The sequence below is a fragment of the Ovis aries genome, chromosome 1 (genome assembly GCF_016772045.2).
Source record: "Ovis aries strain OAR_USU_Benz2616 breed Rambouillet chromosome 1, ARS-UI_Ramb_v3.0, whole genome shotgun sequence".
NCBI classification, from domain to species: domain Eukaryota; kingdom Metazoa; phylum Chordata; class Mammalia; order Artiodactyla; family Bovidae; genus Ovis; species Ovis aries.
The window spans coordinates 259,627,555-259,651,989 of record NC_056054.1 but is presented as its reverse complement, the minus strand read 5'-3'; the positions used below and the strand labels follow the sequence as shown (position 1 = coordinate 259,651,989).

The window sequence follows — 24,435 nt, the reverse complement described above, 5'->3', positions numbered from 1 at the left end:
GCTAAGGGTAAGCTGTGTCCCTGAGATAAAATACAACCATAGTTCTTTTATTTACCAGGCAATTTTTTTTTTAAAGGTAGAAACAGTGGCTTGTGGATATGTTCACCATTAGTTGAATAAAATTTCAATTTAGTTGGTATGGTACTAGCTATAATATTCTGACTGTATATCACTCAGCTACTAATTGATTTCAAATACTGTATTTACTGGATTCTGTGTTGTGCTGTGGTTAGTCACTCAGTTGTGTCTGACTCTTTGTGACTCCATGGACTATAGCCCGCCAGGCTTCTGTCAGTGGGGATTCTCCAGGCAGGAATGCTAGAGTTGGTTGCTATGCCCTCCTTCGGGGGATCTTCCCAACTCAGGGATTGAACCCAGGTCTGTTGCACTGCAGGCAGATCCTTTACCATCTGAGCCACCAGGGAAGCCCAGGAACACTAGAGTGGGTAGTCTGTCTCTCCTCCAGGGGATCTTCCCAACCCAGGACTCTAACTGGGGTCTCTTGTGTTAAAGGCAGATTTTTTTACCAGCTGAGCTACTAGAGAAGCCCTTACTGGATTCTAATGTTTCACAAATATAAAAGGCATTATTCAGTAGTATTTGGTGGGGAAACTACGTTAAATGTCTGAGTAATAAGAAAGGTTCAAATTTCAGAAATATTAATATAGACCAGAAAATGGGCTCAGAACTGAGTCATTGATAAGTTTAATGAGGGATTTGTTTTTAGGGATCTATAGTAACATCAGAAGTAAATTTCTGGAGGGAATCCTGGATATATTATGTCAGACATGTTGACTATGGGTAGCTTTGGAGAAAAGAAATGAAGGGGTTTTGTTTTCATTTGAGAAAGGTGATTCCATCTGAATGTAAATATGATTTCTTGTTTTTTCCTTTAGGGTATTGTCATTGGAACAGGAGAAAATTCTGAATTCGGAGAAGTTTTTAAAATGATGCAAGCAGAAGAAGTGAGTATTTCGTTTGTTGATGTTTTGGTTTCAAATCTGAAATATTCTCCATTTTAAGTAGGGGAAAAGAGAACATTGGAGGATTATTTTATTACTTTCAAAAGTAATATTTTATTCAGAATATCAATTGTCTGTGCTTAAAAGCATAATTGGAAAGCCTGTAATTGGAAGGGCTTGACTTAATATTGTTAATATTCTGAAACATTCTGATATTTATTCATTGTTTATAGGAGAAGAAGATTTATGGCCAGTTATTTATAAGGTTTATTATTTTTAGAAATTACTTTTATCATATTGATTTTAAAGATTACTAAATAGTATAGTTGTGCATTAGAATATATCTTCTACCAAAATTCCCATCTTGACATAATTCCAGGTATCTGGAGAAAAAAATGATTGCAAAGTGAAATAAATAACTTGTACGATATCCTTGTTTAACGTTATTGAAAATCAGTTTTCTCATTTAAAATACCTCCTTATATATAAAAAAGAAAGTGCATTCTACAATATCATTTTCTCAGGTAACCTGAGATTCCCGGATGTGATGTAGTGTGTAAAATCATCTCAACCTTGGCAATAGAGGGATTGCCAGAGACCAGGGAGCCAACAGGATAAAAAGATGGGTTACAAGCACGTTTGTGGATCTAGAAAGGAGAAAGAGTAGAAAAGTGAGGAGCAGCTGATGCTATTGAGATCCTGGGGAAGCTGCTAGGGAGAATAGATTTTTCTCCAAAGAGGCAATAGAGGGCACAGACCTTTTCAAATAAACAGGTTTTTAAAAGTCTAGGTCTCTAGGCCTCCCAGTTTCCTTGCTGAAGGAGTTGTGCATGTCATGAGTGTGTTAAGCACTTAGAGTCCCTGGCACGTGGGAAAGCTGACTAGATTTAGATAATTGTGGTGACACTCTTCTCCAATTTGTCAAGGCACCGAAAACCCCTCTGCAGAAGAGCATGGACCTCTTAGGAAAACAACTTTCCTTTTACTCCTTTGGTATAATAGGTAAGAGAAGAGTGAGTATGTATATCTCATAATATTTACTTAGGTTTTCTTTTGAGTGGGAAGTGGGAGTTAGGTACATACTTAAAAAATCCATTAATTCATTCGTGTGTTAAGCTACTATTAGTTTTTTTAAACTATTAAACTAATCCCCAGCCATTGTCCTTTTCTGCAAAGATAGAAATCTGTAATTCCTGTAATCAAAGAACCTTTCCATAAACATTTTAGTATGTCTTTCTAGTCTTCAATAAAATATGATAGTATTGTGTTATGACTGCTTTTCTTTTTTGTTTCACGTATACCATCATGAACATCTTATCATTAAGTAGATGCTCACCTTAAATAAATTTAAAGATTATGTAGTATTATGAGTGTATGTATACATGCGTAAAAAGTCAGCACTCTTTTTAGATGTTTGTGTAGGGCTTTAAAAATTTTTTAAATTGTATAAGTGATTCTTCATTGCAGCTATCTTGTTATAAACTACTTTTATTTCCTTAGGATAAATTCCTGAAAGTGGTATTATTGGGTCAAAGAGTGGTGGTTTTAAAATTTTTGGCATGTTTTTAAAGGCTTTTCTTTCCTGTTGCTAAATAATACCCTCCCTCAACAACAACAAAAAAGTGTCTCTCTTCCAGCACTGTTGCCAACTTTTTTGTTTATTTTAAAATTCATTATTTGAGAAACTGAACACTTTGTCATATATATCTTAGTACTTTTTTTATTTTATTCTATTTTATGAACTGCCAGTCTGTTTCTTTTGTGGCTTAAGCCTTAGATTGGTCACACCTCTTTGCATAATTAGGATATTAATCCTTTTGTTGTTTAAGTTAGAAATACATTTTTTTTTCTTGATTTTTAAGTTGCTTTTGAGGGCTGTATAATAAACTTGGTAGGGAGGGGAGAGAGGTGTGTAATGAAACGCTCTCTTGCCTGAGATTCTGATCGTACCCTCCTGTTGATAATCTCTGCAGTTAGGTTTCTGTGTACCATTCATAAAGGCTTTTCCAACTCCATGTGGGAAAATGTTTATGTTTATTTAAACCTCACTATTACTTTTTACTTTTGACACTTAATTTTACTATTTTATTTAGAATTTATTTTAGTATAAGATTTAAGGTAGAGTTGGTACTCCTCTACTCAAAAATTATTTATCCTGGTACCAGCAGTTTTATATTCCATTTTTTATTCATGGAGTTGAAATGACATCTTTATCATAGCATTAAACACATCAATTTTGGAGTCTTTTTCTTTAATTCTTCCACGATATTATTTTAATTTTTCTTGCTAACTTAAAAATAATGCAATTTTAAGACATTTCTGCTGTACAGGTGCAAGAAAATAATTCTTTAAGTATTAATTCTGTTGATTCATTTTTTATTACTGTAAGCAAAGTAAAAAGTGGGAAGGTTATTTTGTTCATTTGTTTAAATGGTATGTCTCATAGCTTCCTTCATTTGGTTACTGCTGTTAATTTTTTAGAATTTATAGTTTGATAAATTGAAAGGCAGTTTAGCCAATTAAACCTTCCCAGTTTATAGTAACACTTTACCATGAAACCACCTCAAATTTTTTGAAAAAAAATTTTCAGCTTTTTGATTCCATGGTTCTAATATAATGCATTGGACATATTTTTTCTTATTAGGATGGAATAGGAGAAGGGTCAAGATCAAAATCAAGGGTCAGCAGACTTTTTGGTAAAGGGACAGATTGTAAATATTTTAGCCTTTGGTTCATACTTTCAATGATGGAAATACTCAGCTCTTTTGTCAGCACAAAAGCAACCACAACACAAATGGATATGGCTGTGTTCCAAAAAACTATTTACAAAAACACATAGGAGGGGCACAGATTGTAGTTTGTTTGACCCTGGTATAATTCATCAGACACAATTCCTTTTATCAGGGTAGTATTTGGGGTGGGATCTAAGAAGATCACAATCTGGATCATTATTTTTGTAATTGCAGAAAGATGAAGGAAATCTTGTTTTAAATGTACATGTTGATCTAGAATACAAAGTTACTTTGTTTTATTAAAACTCTGATGCTGTGTTTTTCCTCACAAAAACAGTGGTACATCCCTTCCCCTCACCTTCTTTTTCAAAGATAAAGATTAAAAAAGAGAGTAAAGAATCAGTTGTTTCGTTTATATTAATTGCTTCTTAACTTTCAAATGCTGCAAAGGTAGTAATTTTTAAATGTTAATTACTGTTTTAGCTGTCTTACATCATCTTTGGGCCAAGTCCTAAATACTTCTTGGTTTGCAGTCCAAATTTAATGTGTAGTATCTGGGTATTGAGTTATGAGAAGTAAAGTTCTAGGGTTTATTTTTGCAAACCTCACAGTTAGTAGAAAACCTACATTTATGTGCCGCCTTCATTTTTCCCCCATTGTACAAAAATACTGGTAATGTTCTCTTATATTGGGAATTCTCAGATATTATTGCTTTAAAGGATGGGTGGCAGCAGTGGCAGCAAAAGGTAAACCTGTAGGTGTGTGCGTGCACACACAGCTTTAACCTTAATATTAATTTAATCTTCCCTCTTTAATGGAGTTTTGTAAAATCTTGGAAGTGTGATCTGATAAACTTTCCCTTTTATATCAAGGAACTTTTGCTGCCCTCAGCTTGTTGTTCTATCCCTTGTATGCTCAGGTGATTTTATATAAAAGGGGAAAATAGCTGTTTGATTCTGTTATAGGTATCATCATGTTGGTTGGCTGGTTACTAGGAAAAGACATACTGGAAATGTTTACTATTAGTGTAAGGTAAGTTCTAATGGTTTGTTTATAATTTGAAGTCTTTTGACTCATTTTTTTGTTTGGCATAGCTTATGTTTCATTATGGGTTTTATACGAGCACATAAGAGTATGTTAACTGTACTTAAATAGTTCAGAATTCATATATTGAAATGAGCTCTAGGAAAACAAAAACCTACATGTATGCAGTGGAGAAACTCCACACTACCTATCTGGTATTATCAACCAAATATGCATTTTTATACTTAGACAATTAAGGATCACCAAACTGAAAACTAGGAGCATGAGAAAGAAAGACCACAATATGGAAACTGAATAATCAACTCAGAGGAAAACCAAATATGTAGGAATAGAAGAAAAATTGAAAATGAACAGAAAAGTATTCATATTTTCAGAGATTTGCGAAGAAATTGCATTTGTGATAAATTGTTGTAGAAAAGGATCACAGGACCCACATTATTTTTCTTTTTTAGTTTTTTAAGAGGCATCCCTGGTGGTCCAGTCGTTAAGACTTTGCCTTCCAATCAGGAGGTATGAGTTCGATCCCTGGTTGGGTGGCTAAGATCCCACATTCCTTGTGGCCAAAAAACCAGAACAGAAACAATAGAAGCAATATAGAACAAATTCAATAAAGGCTTTAGAAATGGTCTACATCAAACAAAATCTTAAAAAAACGATAATGATTACTGAAATTAAAAACTCAGCTTAAAAATTGTGAGTCAAAATGGTCTCCCCAAAATAGAATAAAATGTCCAAAACAGAGGAGATAAAAGTGTCAAAGAGAATAATTCAATAAATGCCATATCTCAGTAAAAGGAGTTTTAAAAAGAAATTATATAAGAAATGAAGCAAGACATGAATCTTCATAGATCGAAGGGATCCTCCAGATGCCAAGCAGGAGGGCCAAAACTCCAGCCTAGAAACATCATTGTGAAAGTCAGGAAAACAGGTCAGGTCATGTGTAAAGGGAAGGAAAATTTGACCGGTATCATACTTCTCATTAACAACTGCAGTTTCCATCACAGGGTGTTTCTAGTCTCCACTAAGATTTCAGCTCACCAGACTTCCCTAGGTCATACCTGGTACCTGTGTCCTGAACACCACAGGGCAGCTTCCTCTCCTGAGAGTGTCCCTGCAGCAGTTCAGACAAGCAGGTGAGGACCATGTGAGGGCAGGAGCTGTCCTGGGTTAAAATGCCTCACATTCTGTAGGAGCCAACATCTCTGGAAACATACACTTTCCAGGATGCCTGATAGGACCATGTCCAGTTATGAGAGTCACCACAATCAGGAAACCCAAAGCTATGGCTTCCTATAAGATAATTATAATTCTTCCAGTCCGTAGATAATTTATTGGTCAGGAGATCCTTTTATCATAATCAGTGTTCCCTAGCAACATAGTTGCTGTACTGTTACCACTAAGGGAACAAAGCTAGATTTTAACCAAATAGAGAAGGGAAAAAGGATTTTTTAAAAACCTTCATCCGCAACCACTTTGAATTAAATTAGAAGACAGTGGGGCAGTACAATTAAAACATGGGGGGAAGTGATTTTAAATCTATAAATCTAGGACTAGCCAAAGTATCAATTCAGGGTAAGCAAGTAGTCAGAAAATATATTCCTTACCTACTCTTGTATGAATTCTAGCAAATCAAGAGTGAAAAAAAGGAAAAGAGTGTTTTATAGGGTATAAGAAAAAGTGGGACTCACTCAGTCCTCTATGGAGAAATTCTGGATGACAGCTCTGTGATAGGTCTAGCAAGTAGTAGTTCAACTTTTAGAACAAAAACCAGTGGATTAAAAAAAAAATCAAATGGAGTACAAGGAATAACTAGGATGAATAAGAAGTTAAAAGATATTTGTGATAGAGTGAAGGAGTGTAGTTTTTCCTTGGAGGAGCAAAAATGCAACTTGAAATTCTTGGCTTCAATATATATAAAAAAGTATTGGGTTAAATATGAAATGAATTTAAAATTGGGCATGAATTTTATTAATCATTGGCATATCATCTATTGGACTCATGTTTTTTAGAGTATTTTTTAAAGAGTACTTCATGAAGATTAACACATCATGACTTTTATTCCTACCTCAGGGTCATCCAAGAGATCAAACATTTAAACAGTTTTTTAATAGAAAACTCGTTCTATTTCACAATGACCATATGGGTCTATTGCATTTTTATAAATTTTAAAATACACATAGGATCTTTAGTGACTTTATTTTTCCTATGTCTTGAAATATCTTGCTTTCTTATTACCCTAACAGTAATTTTAACAAGTATTTCCAACTGTGCTAGAAATGAGTAAAACAATGAGAAAGCAGAAATCAGTCAGTTCAGTTCAGTCGCTCAGTCATGTCCGACTCTTTGTGACCTCATGAATCGCAGCACGCCAGGCCTCCCTGTCCATCACCAACTCCTAGAGTTCGCTCAGACTCACGTCCATCGAGTCCGTGATGCCATCCAGTCATCTCATCCTCTGTTGTCCCCTTCTCCTCCTGCCCCCAATCCCTCCCAGCATCACAGTCTTTTCCAGTGAGTCAACTCTTCGCATGAGGTGGCCAAAGTACTGGAGTTTCAGCTCCAGTATCATTCCCTCCAAAGAAATCCCAGGGTTGATCTCCTTCAGAATGGACTGGTTGGATCTCCTTGCAGTCCAAGGGACTCTCAAGAGTCTTCTCCAACACCTCAGGTCAAAAGCATCAATTCTTCGGTGCTCAGCTTTCTTCACAGTCCAACTCTCATGTCCATACATGACCACAGGAAAAAACATAGCCTTGACTAGATGGACCTTTGTTGGCAAAGTAACGTCCCTGTTTTTGAATATGCTATCTAGGTTGGTCATAACTTTTCTTCCAAGGAGTAAGCGTCTTTTAATTTCATGGCTGCAGTCACCATCTGCAGTGATTTGGGAGCCCAGAAAAATAAAGTCTGACACTGTTTCCACTGTTTCCCCATCTATTTCCCATGAAGTGATGAGACCAGATGCCATGATCTTTGTTTTCTGAATGTTGAGCTTTAAGCCAACTCTTTCACTCTCCTCTTTCACTTTCATCAAGAGGCTTTTTAGTTCCTCTTCACTTTCTGCCATAAGGGTGGTGTCATCTGCATATCTGAGGTTATTGAAATTTCTCCCGGAAATCTCCATTCCAGCTTGTGCTTCTTCCAGCCCAGCGTTTCTCATGATGTACTCTGCCTAGAAGTTAATTAAGCAGGGTGACAGTATACAGCCTTGACGTACTCCTTTTCCTATTTGGAACCAGTCTGTTGTTCCATGTTCAGTTCTAACTGTTGTTTCCTGACCTGCATATAGGTTTCTCAAGAGGCAGGTCAGGTGGTCTGGTATTCCCATCTCTCTCAGAATTTTCCACAGTTTATTGTGATCCACACAGTCAAAGACTGTGCAGAAATAGATGTTTTTCTGGAACTCTCTTGCTTTTTCCATGATCCAGCGGATGTTGGCAATTTGATCTCTGGTTCCTCTGCCTTTTCTAAAACCAGCTTGAACATCTGGAAGTTCACGGTTCACATATTGCTGAAGCCTGACTTGGAGAATTTTGAGCATTACTTAACTGGCGTGTGAGATGAGTGCAATTGTGCGGTAGTTTGAGCATTCTTTGGCATTGTCTTTCTTTGGGAAGAGAAGAAAGAAGAGAAGCAGAAGAATAAATAGCTTTTAAAGCTACTGTCCAACTCTTTGTGACCCCATGGACTGTTAATCCAAGCCAGAATATTGGAATGGCCTTTTGCTTCTTCAGGGGATCTTCCCAACCCAGGGATCTAACCTAGGTCTCCCACATTACAGGTGGATTCTTTACCAGCTGAACCACAAGGGGAGCCGTAACTGGAGTGGGTAGCCTATCCCTTCTGTAATAATAAATAAATCATTATTATTCTTTTATCCTTTAATTTTCTTGTTATTTTGCCCAAAGTATCATTTAAAAAGGTATAAAAGGAGTCTGGGAAAAAATTTTGGGTTTTTTTTTTTGCATTCATTAAACAAAATTGAGAAATTGAGGGGTTTTTTTTTTTTACCATAATGACAAATAAGAATTGACAGAAGAGTTTTCATAATTATTACACAAACCAGAAGATGAATGCAAAGCAGCAACCACTCTAAGTGATAACAATGAAGGTGAAATTGAATCATTATATAAGTGAAATCTCAGTACCAAACCCTTGGATGATGAAACTGTAGGTTTTCTCAAACTCCTGAATTACTGACTAAACTTTTTTTTTTTTTTTTACCTGCACTGTGTGGCTTGTGGGATCTTAGTTCCCTGACCAGAGATTAAACCTGGGCCATGGCAGTGAAAGCACTGTGTCCTAACCACTGGACCACCAGGGAATTCACTGAACTGCTTTATTTTTAAGGATAAAAGGAGAGGGATAGGCATTCTCTTATAGGTAATCATTCTATAGCAAGGAATTTGTTGTGTAGTATTGTGTTACAAAGAAGATGACTATCCTAAAAGTTATGAGTCATCAGCATTTTCAGAAGTGTTACATTTTAGATGCGAACAGAGGAACCAGAATTGATAAACCTATAACCTGTTAAAAATGGTTTTTAAATTTGAAATCACTATTTTGTAAGGTAAATATGTTCTAGGTTTATTCATGACAGTTCATGAGCAGTTGCATTCAGAGGACATTATCCAGTTCAGATATATATACTTTCAAATCCAAGAGTATAGTTTGGGGTGAAAATTCAAATAAAAATTTATGAAGTTTTTCATAATCCATTCTGTTTCTTTGTAAGTTATTTATAAAATGATTTAAATACAAAAGAATGAGAAGGTCCATTGGATCTAAGTTATAAATGATGATAGCTGTCTTTGCTGATACAGTGAGAGTTAATGGAAGCATAAGTAAAGAAGTTTCTATTTGTACTTAGAGGTTCAAAAGAGAAAATGAAGTATTAATGATAACACATCTTTCTTGGTTATACAGTGTGTGTACTATTCAGCCAGTAATTATAAATATTATTTATTGGATTTTAGCTTTTAGAATCAACCTATAAAAAATTGATGATGGTTGTAGAACACGATGTAATGATAGGCAGGTTAAAAGTGTGAAAGTGAAGTTGCTCAGTTGTGTTCAACTCTTTGCGACCCCGTGGACTATAGCCTACCAGGTTCCTCTGTCCATGGGATTTTTCAGGCAAGAATACTGGAGTGGGTTGCCATTTCCTTCTCCAGGAGATCTTCCTGACCAGGGATAGAACCAGGGTCTCCCGCATTGTAGGCAGACATTTTACTGTCTAAGCCACCAGGGAAGTCCATTGGCAGGTCGGTATAAACCCCCGACAGGGTTTCTGCTATAAGCCGAATGAGGTCACCGCGGAACCGCTGAGCAGGGCTCCTCATTTGCTTCGGGCAGAGTCTGTCGTTCATTCACACAAGCACACTGTAGAGTTAGTAAAGTACGCCAGAAAACATGTTTGTTAGGAGAATAAAGAACTAGAGCTCCAAGCCTCCTTTTCTTTTCCTGAAGAATCTCAGATGAGCCCTCAAGATGAAAGGTTGCTGCTGAACCACAAATGACGCCAGGATTCTTGGCCTCCGGAGGAGAAGAATTCAATCTGGGGCCAGTGACGAGGCTTGATTGCTCAGAGCTTTTGTGTAATAAAGTTTTATTAGAGTATAAAAGAGATAGAGAAAACTTCTGACACAGACATCAGAAGGGGGCAGAAACAAGTTAGATCATGCTAAAGAAAAAGTTGGTAATAGAAATTGAGCAGTAGAGGGGAGTGCAGGGAATAGTGTTAGAACGAAGGATGGATGTGTACCTGTCTTCATCTGTACCAGAGTTGGGATATTACCTGGAATGGGACAAGTAGAGTTTTAATTTGAAGATTTTTAAAAAATATTATGAAGGGAATTAATTAATTTTTTTGTGATAAAATGCACATACCAGTAAAATATTTCTTTTTAAAGTATGCAGTTCAGTGGTGTTAAGTACATTCGTATTGTTAGCACCATCACCAACATCTAGTGTTGGAACTTTTAAATCACCCCTGAAAGAAAACCCTGTGCCTGTTCATTCCCCATTCTGCCTTCTCCTTGCCCGCTGGTAGCCACTAAACAGTGGCTGTCTTTTTGGATTTGCTTATTTCTGACATCTCATATAAGTGAAATCTTGCAACATGTGTCCTGCTGCTTTCCTTAGCATGATGTTTTCAAGGTTTTTCCATTTGTAGCATGAATCAGTACTCTATTCTTTTTTATATGCTCCTTTGTACGGGCACACATCACAGTTTAACATTCATCAATTGATGAACATTTTGGGCTCTTTCCATCTTTAGAGTGTGAATAATGCTTCTCTGGACATTCATGTACAAGTTTTTGTGTGAACACCTGTTACTATATTTATGGATGAGGAAACTAAACTACAGGGGTGGTAGAATAATAGCTTAAGGTCACACAGGTAAAAACTGAAGCTTGGAGTAGAAATCTAGGCAGTGTGATGTAAGAATGTATATTTTTTGTAATCACTGTGCTTAATCTGGTAGCTTGTAGGTGGTCAATAAATGTTAATCAATTTTTCCTCACACTAAGGCCTTTTATGGGTTTGATAGCATTGATTTTACATTATTTAGTCTCTAAGTAACAGCTAATTGAAATTGTTGTTGTGGGTACAACTGAATTTATACTTAAATGCTGTGTCTTTATTGGCTACAGTTTGGCTGTAGCAGCAATTCCTGAAGGTCTTCCCATTGTGGTCACAGTGACTCTAGCCCTTGGTGTTATGAGAATGGTGAAGAAGAGGGCGATTGTGAAAAAACTACCTATTGTTGAAACTCTGGGTAAGTCTCTGGTTAGAGCATACTTGTCCATTGACATGTTAGTTTACATTAGCAGAGATCTTGGGGTTTTATAGCTTTTGTCTTAGAGGTTTACATGGTAGTGGTGGACATACAGCAGTGTTGAGGATGGTTTTACTAACCAAAAAAGGTCATTAAAAATTCATATCACTCAAGTAAGGGAACTTTAAATCTTTCTGCATCATGGAGTGTTCTAATGCTCAAATAATGTTTAAAAAAATAAAGTGACTTTCAGTTCAAGATGGCAGAGTAGAAGAAAATGCACATGCTCATCTCCTGTGTGAGCACCAAAATTGCAACTGGCTGTTGAAGGAGAACACTGGAACCCACCAAAAAATGATATCCCACGTTCAAAGGCAAACAAGTAGCCACAATGAGATGGTAGGATGGCACAATCAAGATAAAAACCAGAGTCCATACCTGCTGGGTGAGTGATGCACAGTCTGGAGAACAATAGTACCAAAGAAGTCCTTGCACTGTTGTGAAGGTTCTGAACCCCACATCAGGCTTCTGACCCTGGGGATCCAACAAAGGGATGGGAATTGATAGCTTATGGTGAACAGTTCAGATTCGTGATCTCTGAAGGAGACAGTTTTGCTTCGGGACCAGAGACTTGGCTTCAGTCACTCAAAACTTGGTGTGGCAAAAGATTTATTACAGTAAAAAAGCGATAGAGAAAGCTTCTGACACAGACATCAGAAGGGGGCAGAGAGTGCCTCTCAGGCTAGTCTTGTCAGGGTCTTACATACTTTCTGGTTACTTTTAAACCAGAGGTCAAATTGCCAACATCTGCTGGATCATCGAAAAAGCAAGAGAGTTCCAGAAAAACATCTATTTCTGCTTTATTGACTATGCCATAGCCTTTGACTGTGTGGATCACAATAAACTGTGGACAGTTCTAATAGATGGGAATACCAGACCACCTGACCTGCCTCTTGAGAAATCTGTATGCAGGTCAGGAAGCAACAGTTAGAACTGGACATGGAACAACAGACTGGTTGCAAATAGGAAAAGGAGTACGTCAAGGCTGTATATTGTCACCCTGCTTATTTAACTTCTATGCAGAGTACATAATGAGAAATGCTGGACTGGAAGAAACACAAGCTGGAATCAAGATTGCCGGGAGAAATATCAGTAACCTCAGATATGCAGATGACACCACTCTTATGGCAGAAAGTGAAGAGGAACTAAAAAGTCTCTTGATGAAAGAGGAGAGTGAAAAAGTTGGCTTAAAGCTCAACATTCAGAAAATGAAGATCATGGCATCTGGTCCCATCACTTCATGGGAAATAGATGGGAAACAGTGGAAACAGTGTCAGACTTTATTTTTGGGGCTCCAAAATCACTGCAGATGGTGACTGCAGCCATGAAATTAAAAGACGCTTACTCCTTGGAAGAAAAGTTATGACCAACCTAGATAGTGTATTGAAAAGCAGAGACATTACTTTGCGGACTGAGGTCCGTCTAGTCAAGGCTATGGTTTTTCCTGTGGTCATGTATGGATGTGAGAGTTGGACTGTGAAGAAGGCTGAGCGCCGAAGAATTGATGCTTTTGAACTGTGGCGTTGGAGAAGACTCTTGAGTGTCCCTTGGACTGCAGGGAGATCCAACCAGTCCATTCTGAAGGAGATCAACCCTGGGATTTCTTTGGAAGGAATGATGCTAAAGCTGAAGCTCTAGTACTTTGGCCACCTCATGCAAAGAGTTGACTCATTGGAAAAGACTCTGAGCAACTGAACTGAACGGAACTGAACTAACAACCAACAATAGAAAGGTCTTACCAGACCCACTCCCACAACATATATCTTAAGATAATAGGATTAGTCAGAAGGTTCTTAAGAAGAAACATGTTCTGGAGCAACATGCATTGTTATTATATAATCATTTATACAGAGTTTAAGGAAAAACATACCCTTGAGTAAGATGAGTTGTTTTCTTGTGTAATCATTAGCTCTGGGGTTAAAGTTAGTCTTAGAAGAAATAGATTGTTGCCATAAAAACTCAAAGCTTAAGAAAAAAACATGTGACTTTGATGAAGGAATGTAGAGGGAAAAAAAGTTTGTCCCTTTTTCCTTTTTGAGGGCCCTGGACTCCTTATCAACTTACCTAGGAATTAACCCTTTCAGAATCCCCAGGTAATCTGACCTTGAAGGCCAGAATAATTTGATTGTAGTACTTCCACAAGACTGAGGGAAAGAGAGTCTCCAGTTTTGGAGGGCACACAGAAAATCTTGCCTGCACCAAGACCCAGAGGAAAGGAACAGTGACCCCACAGGAGACAACCAACAATACCCACTAGTGTTGGAGGGTCTCCTGTGGAGGTGTGGGTCGGGGCTCATCACAGGGATGGGGCCCCTGGTAGTAGCTGTCCGGGAATGTCCCCCCTTGGGTTAATTCCTCTTGGAGGTCACTATTAACCCTACCATAGAGTCCTTAGATCCTAGGGCTGGGTCACCTCAGGCCAGATAACTACCAGGAAGGGAGACAACCCCAACTGTCAGCAGATAATTGGATTAATGCTTTCCTCAACAAGGTCCTGCCCACCAGAGCAAGACCCAGTTTTTCCCACTGCCAGTCCCTCCCATCAGGAAGCTTACACAAGCTTCTTAGCCTCTTCTATCAGTAGGTAGACAGAAGAAGCAAGAACAGCCACAGTCCCACAGCAGCTAAAACAAAAACCACTTTAGAGAAAGTTAGGATGAGAAAGTAGAAAGTTGTGTCCCAGATGAAGGGACAAGGTAAAATCCCAGAAAAACAACTAAATGAAGTGGAGATAGGCAGTCTTCCAGAAAAAGATTTCAAAATAATGGTAGTGAAGATACTCCAGGATCTCGGGAAAACAATGGAGGAGATGCAAGAAATGTTTACCAAAGACCTGGAAGAACTAGAGAACAAGCAAACCAAGATGAATAATACACTAGAAGGAATCAACAGCAGAGTGACTGAGGCAGAAGAATGGGTAAATGACCTGGAGGACAGAATGGTGGAAATCACTGCCACAGAACAGAATACAGAAAAAAGAATGAAAAGAAATAAGTACAGCCTAAGAGACTTCTGGGACAACTTAAATGCACCAACATTCTCACTACAGGGGTCCTAGAGGGAGAAGGAAGAAAGGACCTGAGAAAATATTTGAAGAGATAATAGCTGAAAACTTCCCTAATATGGGAAAGGAGATATTCAACCAAGTCCAGGAAGCACAGACAGGATAAAGCCAAGGAGGAACACACCAAGACAGACAAAAAGACATAGATCAAATATATTAAAAGCAACAAGGGAAAAATGACAAATATCACACAAAGGAACTCCCATCAGGCTATCAGCTGAAATTCTCAAAATTTCTCAAGCCAGAAGGGAATGGCACCACATTTAAAATGATGAAAGGGAAGAACTTGCAACCAAGAATACCCAGCAGGTTTCCCCTTCAGATTTGAAGGCGAAATCAAAAGCTTTCCCAGACAAGCAAAAGTTAAAAGAATTCAGCACCACCAATCCAACTTTACAACAAATACTAAAGGAGCTTCTCTAGGCAGGAAACACAAGAAAAGGAAAATACCTACAGAAAATAAATTCAAAACAATTAAGAAAACGGTAATAGGTTTATACATATCAATAATTACCTTAAATATAGATGGATTAAGTGCACCAACCAAAAGACATAGACTGGCTGGGTGGATGAAACACGTGCATGTATGCACTTCCACTTACCGCATCACTCTGCTTGACTCTCCACCCCCAAATTGTATGTAATAATTTTATATTGTTAATCATGTTCCTATTATGGCTTGCAGTTGTAGTTATCTTTTATTTTTTGTGTGGCTACTGAGTGAAAACTGATAAACATCTTTTACTGTTGTGATTATGCAAAGCTATTACTTAATACCCTTGTATCATGATTGGTCAGCAGAAGAATAGTAGAACTCTGTATCACCAACATTAGGCTCTATTAGAAAAACCTATGACCACTTTTTGAAATCCAGATGTATATCAGAATTATCTTGAAATGTTTTGAAAAGTCCAAATGCTCAGGTATTGCTTTTTGTCTCCAGAGCTTGAGATAAATTTCAAATGAGCAGTCACGTTTAAAAACAACCTGACTATATGATGATCTTACCTAGTTTGTTTCACTTTTTCTAATTCACATTCAGTGCCCTCATTTCATTTAGTTTATATTCTCCAATGTATCCAGTATTTTTTGGATGTTCTTTTTCAAGTCTTTATCAAGCATTGTAGAAAAGTTTTGGTATACATAATATATAATATATATGCTTTATAGTTTTTTGAACATAACATGAATTTTTGCCCAGTTAAAAAAATTAACAACATTTTAGTTCTGCTTGTTTGACTTATTATGAATAGAATGCTAGATTTCTAATTAAAAAATAGTGTACAACAAGCAGCAAAGGTGTACTATATAGCATAAGGAACCGTGGTCAATATCTTATAATAACCTATGATGGACAATAATTTCAGAATAATAAATATGTATTTGTATAACTGAAACTCCTTGCTATGTGCTTGAAACATTGTAAGTCAACTATACTACAATAAAAAAAAAAATAAAAATGAAGTAACATGAAACTGTAGAATTAGAGAATTGTTCTTGTTTGACATCTCAAGAAAAATAATTGATAATGATAGATCCTAAATTGACATTCTTGAGTTGAATTTATTAAGAACAGTAAGTATACAGTAGTCATATTGCTCTAATGTAATTTTATGTATGAATGAAAATTTTGGTAACTTTATGTATATTATGAAGCTTCTTATTTAGGAATTCAAAAATGTTAAATTTAGCTTCTAGTTTGTAGTTTAATATTGAGAAGGCAAAAGTTCCTTAAAATACTTGCTGAAAAAATTACATGAGTTTATAAAGTTGCTATATAGAGTTGACATCAAGTAGCTTTGTAGAAATTCAACTAAATAAAAAGTCAGCATGTATCAGTATCTTTTTAATTCCAGAAACTACCTTATGATAAACACGATTAGAGGAAACAACCTAAAATTATCCATGAGCTTGAGTTTTACAATATTCAGAGAAGCAAGGCAGTTTTCTAGAGTCTTTAATTTGTTTTCAGTGTAAACTTTCATTTTTAAAAAATGATTTTTGGTAACTTGTAGTGATTTTTTCTTCAGGTTGCTGTAATGTGATTTGTTCAGATAAGACTGGAACCCTGACCAAGAATGAAATGACTGTTACCCACATATTTACTTCGGATGGCCTGCGTGCTGAGGTACTCTGTAGATGTTTTTTTTAACAGCAGAATTCCTTTTTAGGAGTCTTGGTGTTTAGAATTCCTAACCATTCTAGTGTCTTCACAAGGGTGCACGTTAGTTGACAGCTGAGTATTTTTCCATCCCGTGTGATTCTCCCAAGTCTTGATCCTGCTCCAGGATCATTTCTGCAGTGCAGAAATGTTGATCTCCCTCAACACCTTTCTGTCTGTCTCTACATCCACTGTTACCAGACTCTGGACCCTTGCTCTATCTGCAGCAAGGGAACCTCTCAGAATTCCCTAAATGAAGATGCTTTAGTGGCTTCCCATTATGACCAGGGTCCTGAAGTGGGGCTGCTTACGGCTCTGTGGGTTCTGTCCCATACTTCCTTCCTCAGTCTGTATCTCTCCTTGGCTTTCGATAGACCAGGTACACTGACTGTATGGTTCTTGCAGTCTGACAGAATTCCTCCTACTTAAGGACCTTTGGTGCTGTTCTCACTGTTTAGGACAGTTTAATGCCTCTTCATCCTTTGCACCTCATTTCTAACCCATTTCTTCAGAAAAGCTTTGCTGATCACCTAGAACTCATCCTGTGTTACATGTTTTCATAGCTCCCTACCTCTTTGTTTAGGTGAAATCCTCTGTCTCTCTTTCCATGATACCCTGAGCATAATAGAGCAGAAATTCTGGTGCCCAGCACAGGGTCTGCTTTGTAGTAGTACATACTTGTTGAAAGAATAAATGAATGCCTGAATTATTCTACTTTAAGAATTGTAAATGAATGGCCCTGAAGTGCAGGTTAATGTATGTGCATTGTTTAATTTTGAGGCTGTATGAGGACAAGTTTCAATCTTAGCTAGTCGTGGCAGAATTTCTGACTGGAATTTTTATTAATACTCTTTCTTATGGGAACAGTATATTAAAATGTGTTTATAGCTAGTTCTGTGACCAAAGGAAGAATTTCACAAATTAACAGAAGTTGTACTTGGGTCTGTTTATCCTGTTTTACTAGGCCTTAAAATGAGACTGTATATTTAGGGTGTTAGATTTGGTTAGGATACCCAGTGCTGTGTTGTTGGATGTATCTTTTCTGGTTGATTCAGAAGGGTCATTGGGTTTACATGTGCTTATACGGTCCAGGTATGAAAGGTAGGATATAAATTTATCTTTTGTTCTAAGCCCAGAATTTTGTATGTCAAGCATAACTCTTAAACTGCCTTATTTTTATCGTGAAATTTAGCTTGTATTTGGCTTGGCTTGTTGTCACCATTGTCTCTGTCTCTGATTTTTAAAATTGGTGTGTAGCATACTATGTTAAAGAACTTGGTAAGTGTTAGGGTAAATCACTTATCTCTGAGCTTTGCATATTTACAAAAAGAACTCTGTTTTTGTTTAGGTCATAGGTTTGTCACGAATGTCAAATGTAATAGATTGCAATTCTTTGCAAATTGTAGGGTTACATACATGTAGGACTTCCCTGGTGGTTCAGATGGTAAAGAATCTTCCTCCAGTGCAGGAGACCTGAGTTCGATCCTTGGGTCGGGAAGGTCTCCTAGAGAAGGGAATGGCAACCCACTCCAGTATTCTTGCCTGGAGAATTCCATAGACAGAGGAACCTGATGGGCTACAGTTCATGAGTCACAAAGAGCTGGACACGACTGAGAAACTAACACACACACACACCTATAAATGTAATGTTATGTAAATTTAAACTCATTTATATGGAGAGATTTTCATGGTTTATTTTCCCTTTTTATAGTGTGTTGTAAGTAGAAGCAATAGAAGGTTATATTAGCAATTATATTGTTTACTTACAATGTACTATGTATTATAATTAATTAGCATAATAGTTAATTATTTGTATGGAATTAACTGTAGGTTTATCATTGTAGTGAAAATTACTATCTATTCCTTTTACTCTTAAATATTCTTTTAGATAAATTTAAATGCTTCTCTGCTTTTAATAGTATCATGATGAGCACAGCCCATCAGTTTTCTGTTTTCATAAGTATTGTCACTGCCTACTGTAGTGTATTATTAACTCTACTTTATGTTCTGTAGGTTACTGGAGTTGGCTACAATCCATTTGGGGAAGTGATTGTTGATGGTGATGTTGTTCATGGATTCTATAACCCATCTGTTAGCAGAATTGTTGAGGTAAATACTGCTTTCTTTATAAGAAAGTGGCTTTCTTCATAATGACTTAGGATGATGTGATGGGTTCATAGTTGTGTATTTCTCTTAGGCTGGCTGTGTGTGCAATGATGCTGTAATTAGAAATAACACTCTAATGGGGAAACCAACGGAAGGAGCCTTAATTGCTCTTGCAATGAAGGTATGTGCCTGGTCCTCCTCTGTTTGACATTTGAAAACGTCACTCTCACAAGAGAATATGAAGCCATGGATTTGAGTATTGCTGGCTTTTAGGTGTGGAGTGAAGAAGATGCACAGGATTTCATAGTTTGTACTGCCTTTTGGGAACCAATTGTAGTCTTTCTGGAAATACAGAGCATGAGGGTTTTCCCTATAACTTTCTATCTCCTACATGCAGCATACAAACTAATGACCAGTGATGGGTTTATTCTTACAAAGAAATGTTGTTGTTTTTCATAATATTCAGAGTGTTGTATGAAAAGTTTTATAAATATGTGTAATTGCTGATAAATGCCAATTTTCAAACATGAAATAGGCAACATTTGTAAAGATATCAAGGCCAAGATGAGAGGTCAGCTTTTCTTTTTCCAGTCTTCCCTTTCCTTCCATTATTAATTTCTTACAATGAATGTAGAGATAGCATTTCTGTTGGGAAGATAGGGTGCTAATCTCAGTGACTCTACCCTAGTTGATCTCCTTTTCTAAGGCCTACAGTTGAATAAATGAGAAACCTAAAAGTCCAACCTGACACTCCCATAACAAAAGTAAAGCTACTTTTAAGAGCAGTTTTAGGAAACACGTATAAAATAGGATACCTCTGAATGAGGTTGCTTCTGTTGAGATTCAGTATAGAAATGTAGGTTGTTATAATATTAATTTGATAAAGTCAAATTGGTGGTTTTATAATGTATATACTTCTTTAACGAGAAGTCACTTTCCTTTTTCCTTTACCATTTGTTTTTCTTGTAACTAAAAATAGCATAGTATCACTTTTTAAAAGATATTGTAAAGTTAAATAATGAGTGTTTATTGTGTTTAACTTTTTGAGAAATAAAGAACATGAAACCACCTCTTTATGGGTGGGGACCTCACAGTTTAGGTAGGAAGTCAACAGTGACAGACTGGAACAAATAAAAGGCAGACCAAGGTAGCGGACAGTCTTAACACTGAGCCACGTATAAGAAGAGTGCACTTTAAGACTTGGAACCTGAACTTTGAAAGGAAGGGGGGATTTAGATAGGGATGGAGGCGGGTGTAAGCTAGGGGAAGAGCAAGAATAAAAGCTTGAGGGATACGTAAAGGTAGATTGGGTTGTGACTTTTGAATTGGTTAGCCTAGGTGAAATGAACAGTTTGAGTGGCCTAGCAGCTTGTTGAGTTGGCTGTGTGGTGGGTTACTGCCGGACCTTTAAAAGCCAGGAAGGAGCAGTAACCTTGATTTTTGAAAATTTGAAGAATATTTTTGAGTGTTTGCTGGGAAATGAAAAGGGTACTAGGAAGTAGAGCTGCATGGCATTAGTAGTAGGCAGCGTGTCAGTGGTGGGGTGAGAAGGGCGTAGGATGGCAGCAGCAGGCAGGGTAGATTTGAGTATCTACCCTGTTTTAGAATCGAGGAGTTGAGTTTGAAACTTATATTGATTATATAGTATGTATTGGCTGGACACCTTTATTTCTTACCCTACTTCCTCCCAGAGTTTGATCCAGTTGAGATTTTAATATAGTCAGTGTTGAAGTTTTGCTCTGCACATAGTTCAGTAGTGTGCCCTGGACTGTCTATATACCCAGGCTTCCACACTGAACATGTGTGCTGCTTTTCAGAGAAGTATGGTATGTATAGGTGGAGTGCTGCTGTTTGAAAATAAACCAGGTATCTCTAACCTGCTTCCCTGCAAGTTGTGACTCTTGTTTCTTTGTTAAAGGAAAAAAAAATTAGTGAGAATTAACTTTTCTTTTGTGCCGTATAGATGGGTCTTGATGGACTTCAACAGGATTATATCAGAAAAGCTGAATACCCTTTTAGCTCTGAGCAGAAGTGGATGGCTGTTAAGTGTGTGCACCGAACACAGCAGGTATCTTTCCGTTTATAGAAAATGTATTCTGTATTGTTTAACTAGACTACTATTTTTCATTTACTATGCACGTTTAGAGTTAAGCTGTCATAGACCATAACTCAGACCCGCTCTGAAGTGTGTGTCATTCATAGTAGACTCAGCCCTGGTTGTTTTGTGTTCCCTTTGAATTTATGCACAAACATGTCAGTTTTGCTACGTGAGCAAACCACTGAAATGAGCTGGAGCCTGGTCTCAGTGTCCTGGAGCTTGTGACGTCAGTCTTTTGACAACGATTTTTATTCTTGGTGACAGGTCTGCTGACTGACTGTTGTCTGTGCTTTTCCACTGAAGAATGTCTTGTCTTCTGACTGAACAGAATCACATTCTCTTGTGGAAAAGTGGTTACCAAATGTGTATGATTCATGTTAGTTGGTCCAGCTTACAAACTGGCAAAATGAAATACACTGATATATCAAAATTCTACCGTATTTCTAGGTGCTTTAGAAATTTTTACACAATGTAAGTCATGAAATCTACAGTGTATAATCATCACTTATAGTTCCTATTACCAGCTTCATGTGTAAACTTACTTTGCCCTGAAAACTATATAGTTGTTATTTTTACATTTTCTTTATTAGGAGTTAGTAGTTGGTTATGTGTTTCTACCTGTGAACAAACATTTGAAACCAATTACATCTCTGAAGATGGGAATTAGGGAGAGGATTTCCTCTTACTTATAATAAGTAGGAAACTTTGGTTTTAAATTGCCCAACACTAAACTTGTGCCAGAAACTGATGAGGAGGGGAAGAATAAATTTCTGTTTATTGTTTAAAGGAACTTTTATGAACCTAAGAGAAGGGGGACAATTGGAAACAAAACTATAAAAAAATAAAATGTCTGTTACTTTAAGCTTTGTAATCTAAGCTTTCAAAAATTGCATCAGAATTAGATAATTTTCAGTTGATGTCCCTTGTCCATAAAGTGATATAGAGAGAATATGTATATGAGTTTATTTGGAAGGTCTGTTTTTTATCTTTTATGTATGATCACACACTACTTCAAGGTAATGTGGCCCATGTGAAGTTTTAAGATTTGACTTCAGCAATTTAAAATGTACTAGCCTCACTTGTATATTAAATCTTTTCAGTTGGGGGATAAAAGTATGGAGTGGCAGATAATAAATCTGGAAAGATTGCTTGACTTTTCTTCCTATTTGTTGATGAGTTTTTCCTGTAAAATAGAATTAACCAGTGTAACTAACAGAACCCAAATCCATTGACCTGACTCAGGTTCTAGAAGAGGTCAGCCTGGCATAGACAGGAAAAACTTGCCAATTTAAAAGCTGCCCAGGATCAAGTAGTTTGTCTTCAGAGGACTTTCACTTGAATTCAACAGCCTGCATTTCCTCTTCACGCATTGCAGCCTTGTTGTGGTGAAGGGGCTTGCATAACTCAAAGAAGCTATGAGCCATGCTTTGCAGGGCCACCCAAGATGGACGAGTCATAGTGAAGAGTTCTGTCAAAACATGGTCCACTGGAGGAAGAAATGGAAACCACTCCAGTATTCTTGCTGCAAGAACCCCATGAACAGTTTGAAAGGGCAAAAAGATATTACACTGGAAGATGAGTGCCACCCGCCCCCACCCCAGGTGGGAAGGTGTCCAGTATGCTACTGGGGAAAAGCAGAGTACAATTCCAGCTGAGCTATTTAAAATCCTAAAAGATAATGATATTAAAGTGCTGCACCCAGTGTGTCAGCAAATTTGGAAAACTCAGCAGTGGCCACAGGAATGGAAAAGATCACTTTTCATTCCAGTCCCAAATGCCAAAGAATATTCAAACTACTGCACAATTGTACTCATCTCACACACTAGCAAAGTAATGCTCAAATTCTCCAAGCTAGGCTTCAGTAGTACATGAACCAAAAATTTCCAGATGTTCAAGCTAGATTTAGAAAAGGCAGGGGAACTAGAGATCAAATTGCCAACATCCATTGGATCATCAAAAAAACAAGAGAGTTCCAGAAAAACATCTATATGTGCTTCATTGACTGCATATGCTAAAGCCTTTGACTGTGTGGGTCACAACAAACTGGAAAATTCTGAAAGAGATGGGAATACCAGATCACCTTACTTGCCTCCTGAGAAACTTGTATGCAAGTCAAGAAGAAACGGTTTGAACCAGGCATGGAACAATGGACTGGTTCCAAATTGGGAAAAGAGTGCATCAAGGCTATATATTGTCACCCTGCTTATTTAACTTATCTAGGGTACATCATGCGAAATGCCAGGCTGGATGAATCACAAGCTGGAATCAAGATAGTGGGGAATAGTATCAACAGCCTCAGATAGATGATACCACTCTAATGGCAGAAAGTTAAGAGGAACTAAAGAACCTCTTGATGAGGGTGAAAGAGGAGAGTGGAAAAACTGGCTTAAAACTCAGCATTCAAAAAAACTAAGATCATGGCATCCAGTCCCATCACTTTAGGGCAAATAGTTGGGGGAAAACTAGAAACAGTGACAGATTTTCTTTTCCTGGGCTCCAAAATCACTGAGGACAGTGACTGCTGCCATGAAATTAAAAGACGCTTGCTCCTTAGAAGCAAAGCTGTGATAAACCTAGACAGCGTATTAAAAAGTAGAGACATCACTTTGCCTGCAAAGTGCTGTATAGTCAGAGCTATGGTTTTTCCAGTAGTCATTTACTGATGTGCAAGTAGAACCATAAAGAAGTCTGAGTGCTGAAGAATTGATGCTTTTGAAATGTGCTAGAGAACATGTTTGAGAGTCCCTTGGACTGTAAAGAGGTCAAACCAGTCAATCCTGAAGGAAATAAACCCTGAGTATTCATCAGAAGGACTGATACTGAAGTTGAAGCTCCAGTATTTTTGGCCATGTGATGCGAAGAGCAGACTCATTGAAAACGATGATGCTGGGAAAGATGGAAGGCAAATGGAGAAGAAGGTGACAGACACTGAGATGGTTACATGGCATTACTGACTCAGTGGCCATGAATTTGAACAAACTCTGGGAGACAGTGCAGGACAGGGAAACCTGGCATGCTGTAGTCCAGAGGGTCACAAAGAGTCGGACACAACTTAGTGACTGAACAACAATCAGTCTGTATTTATCTCTGCTCTCTCCCTGGAACCTACCAAAATGACAACCAGTGAATAAAAGATAAGACTTTCCTATACTTCCTCTTTTATTACTTTATCTTTTAAAGGTGGGGCCTAAAATACAGAGCTAAAAACAGGAGATCAGGTTGAAATTCTTTGTAAGGAGCCCGTAGAAATGTTCCTCGTACCTTTTCTATTTTTTGAGGCCAGACCAGAAATCTATCCAGGGCACAAGCATAGAAGGCAGAATTAAGCTTTAAGACTAAACACAGGATGATTAAGGGAAAGTTGTTGTCCTGGCTACTAACTCTACTTTCTCAGAATGCCTGCAGGGGCACGTCTCCCCATATCCTC

General features: G+C 37.5%; 1 protein-coding gene across 12 annotated transcripts in view; it reads left to right on the top strand.

The window, feature by feature from the left end:
• The window catches only part of ATP2C1 (ATPase secretory pathway Ca2+ transporting 1), a 160,949-nt gene that overhangs the window by 113,492 nt on the left and 23,022 nt on the right, over positions 1–24,435 (top strand). For all 12 annotated transcript variants that reach the window (XM_004003346.6, XM_060395824.1, XM_042237119.1 and 9 more), the window contains 8 exons: positions 897–965; positions 1,889–1,964; positions 4,660–4,726; positions 11,395–11,519; positions 16,674–16,771; positions 18,818–18,913; positions 19,002–19,091; positions 20,874–20,978. In XM_004003346.6, coding sequence (XP_004003395.1) covers positions 897–965; positions 1,889–1,964; positions 4,660–4,726; positions 11,395–11,519; positions 16,674–16,771; positions 18,818–18,913; positions 19,002–19,091; positions 20,874–20,978 — 726 coding nt within the window. The remainder of the gene's footprint in view (positions 1–896; positions 966–1,888; positions 1,965–4,659; positions 4,727–11,394; positions 11,520–16,673; positions 16,772–18,817; positions 18,914–19,001; positions 19,092–20,873; positions 20,979–24,435) is intronic.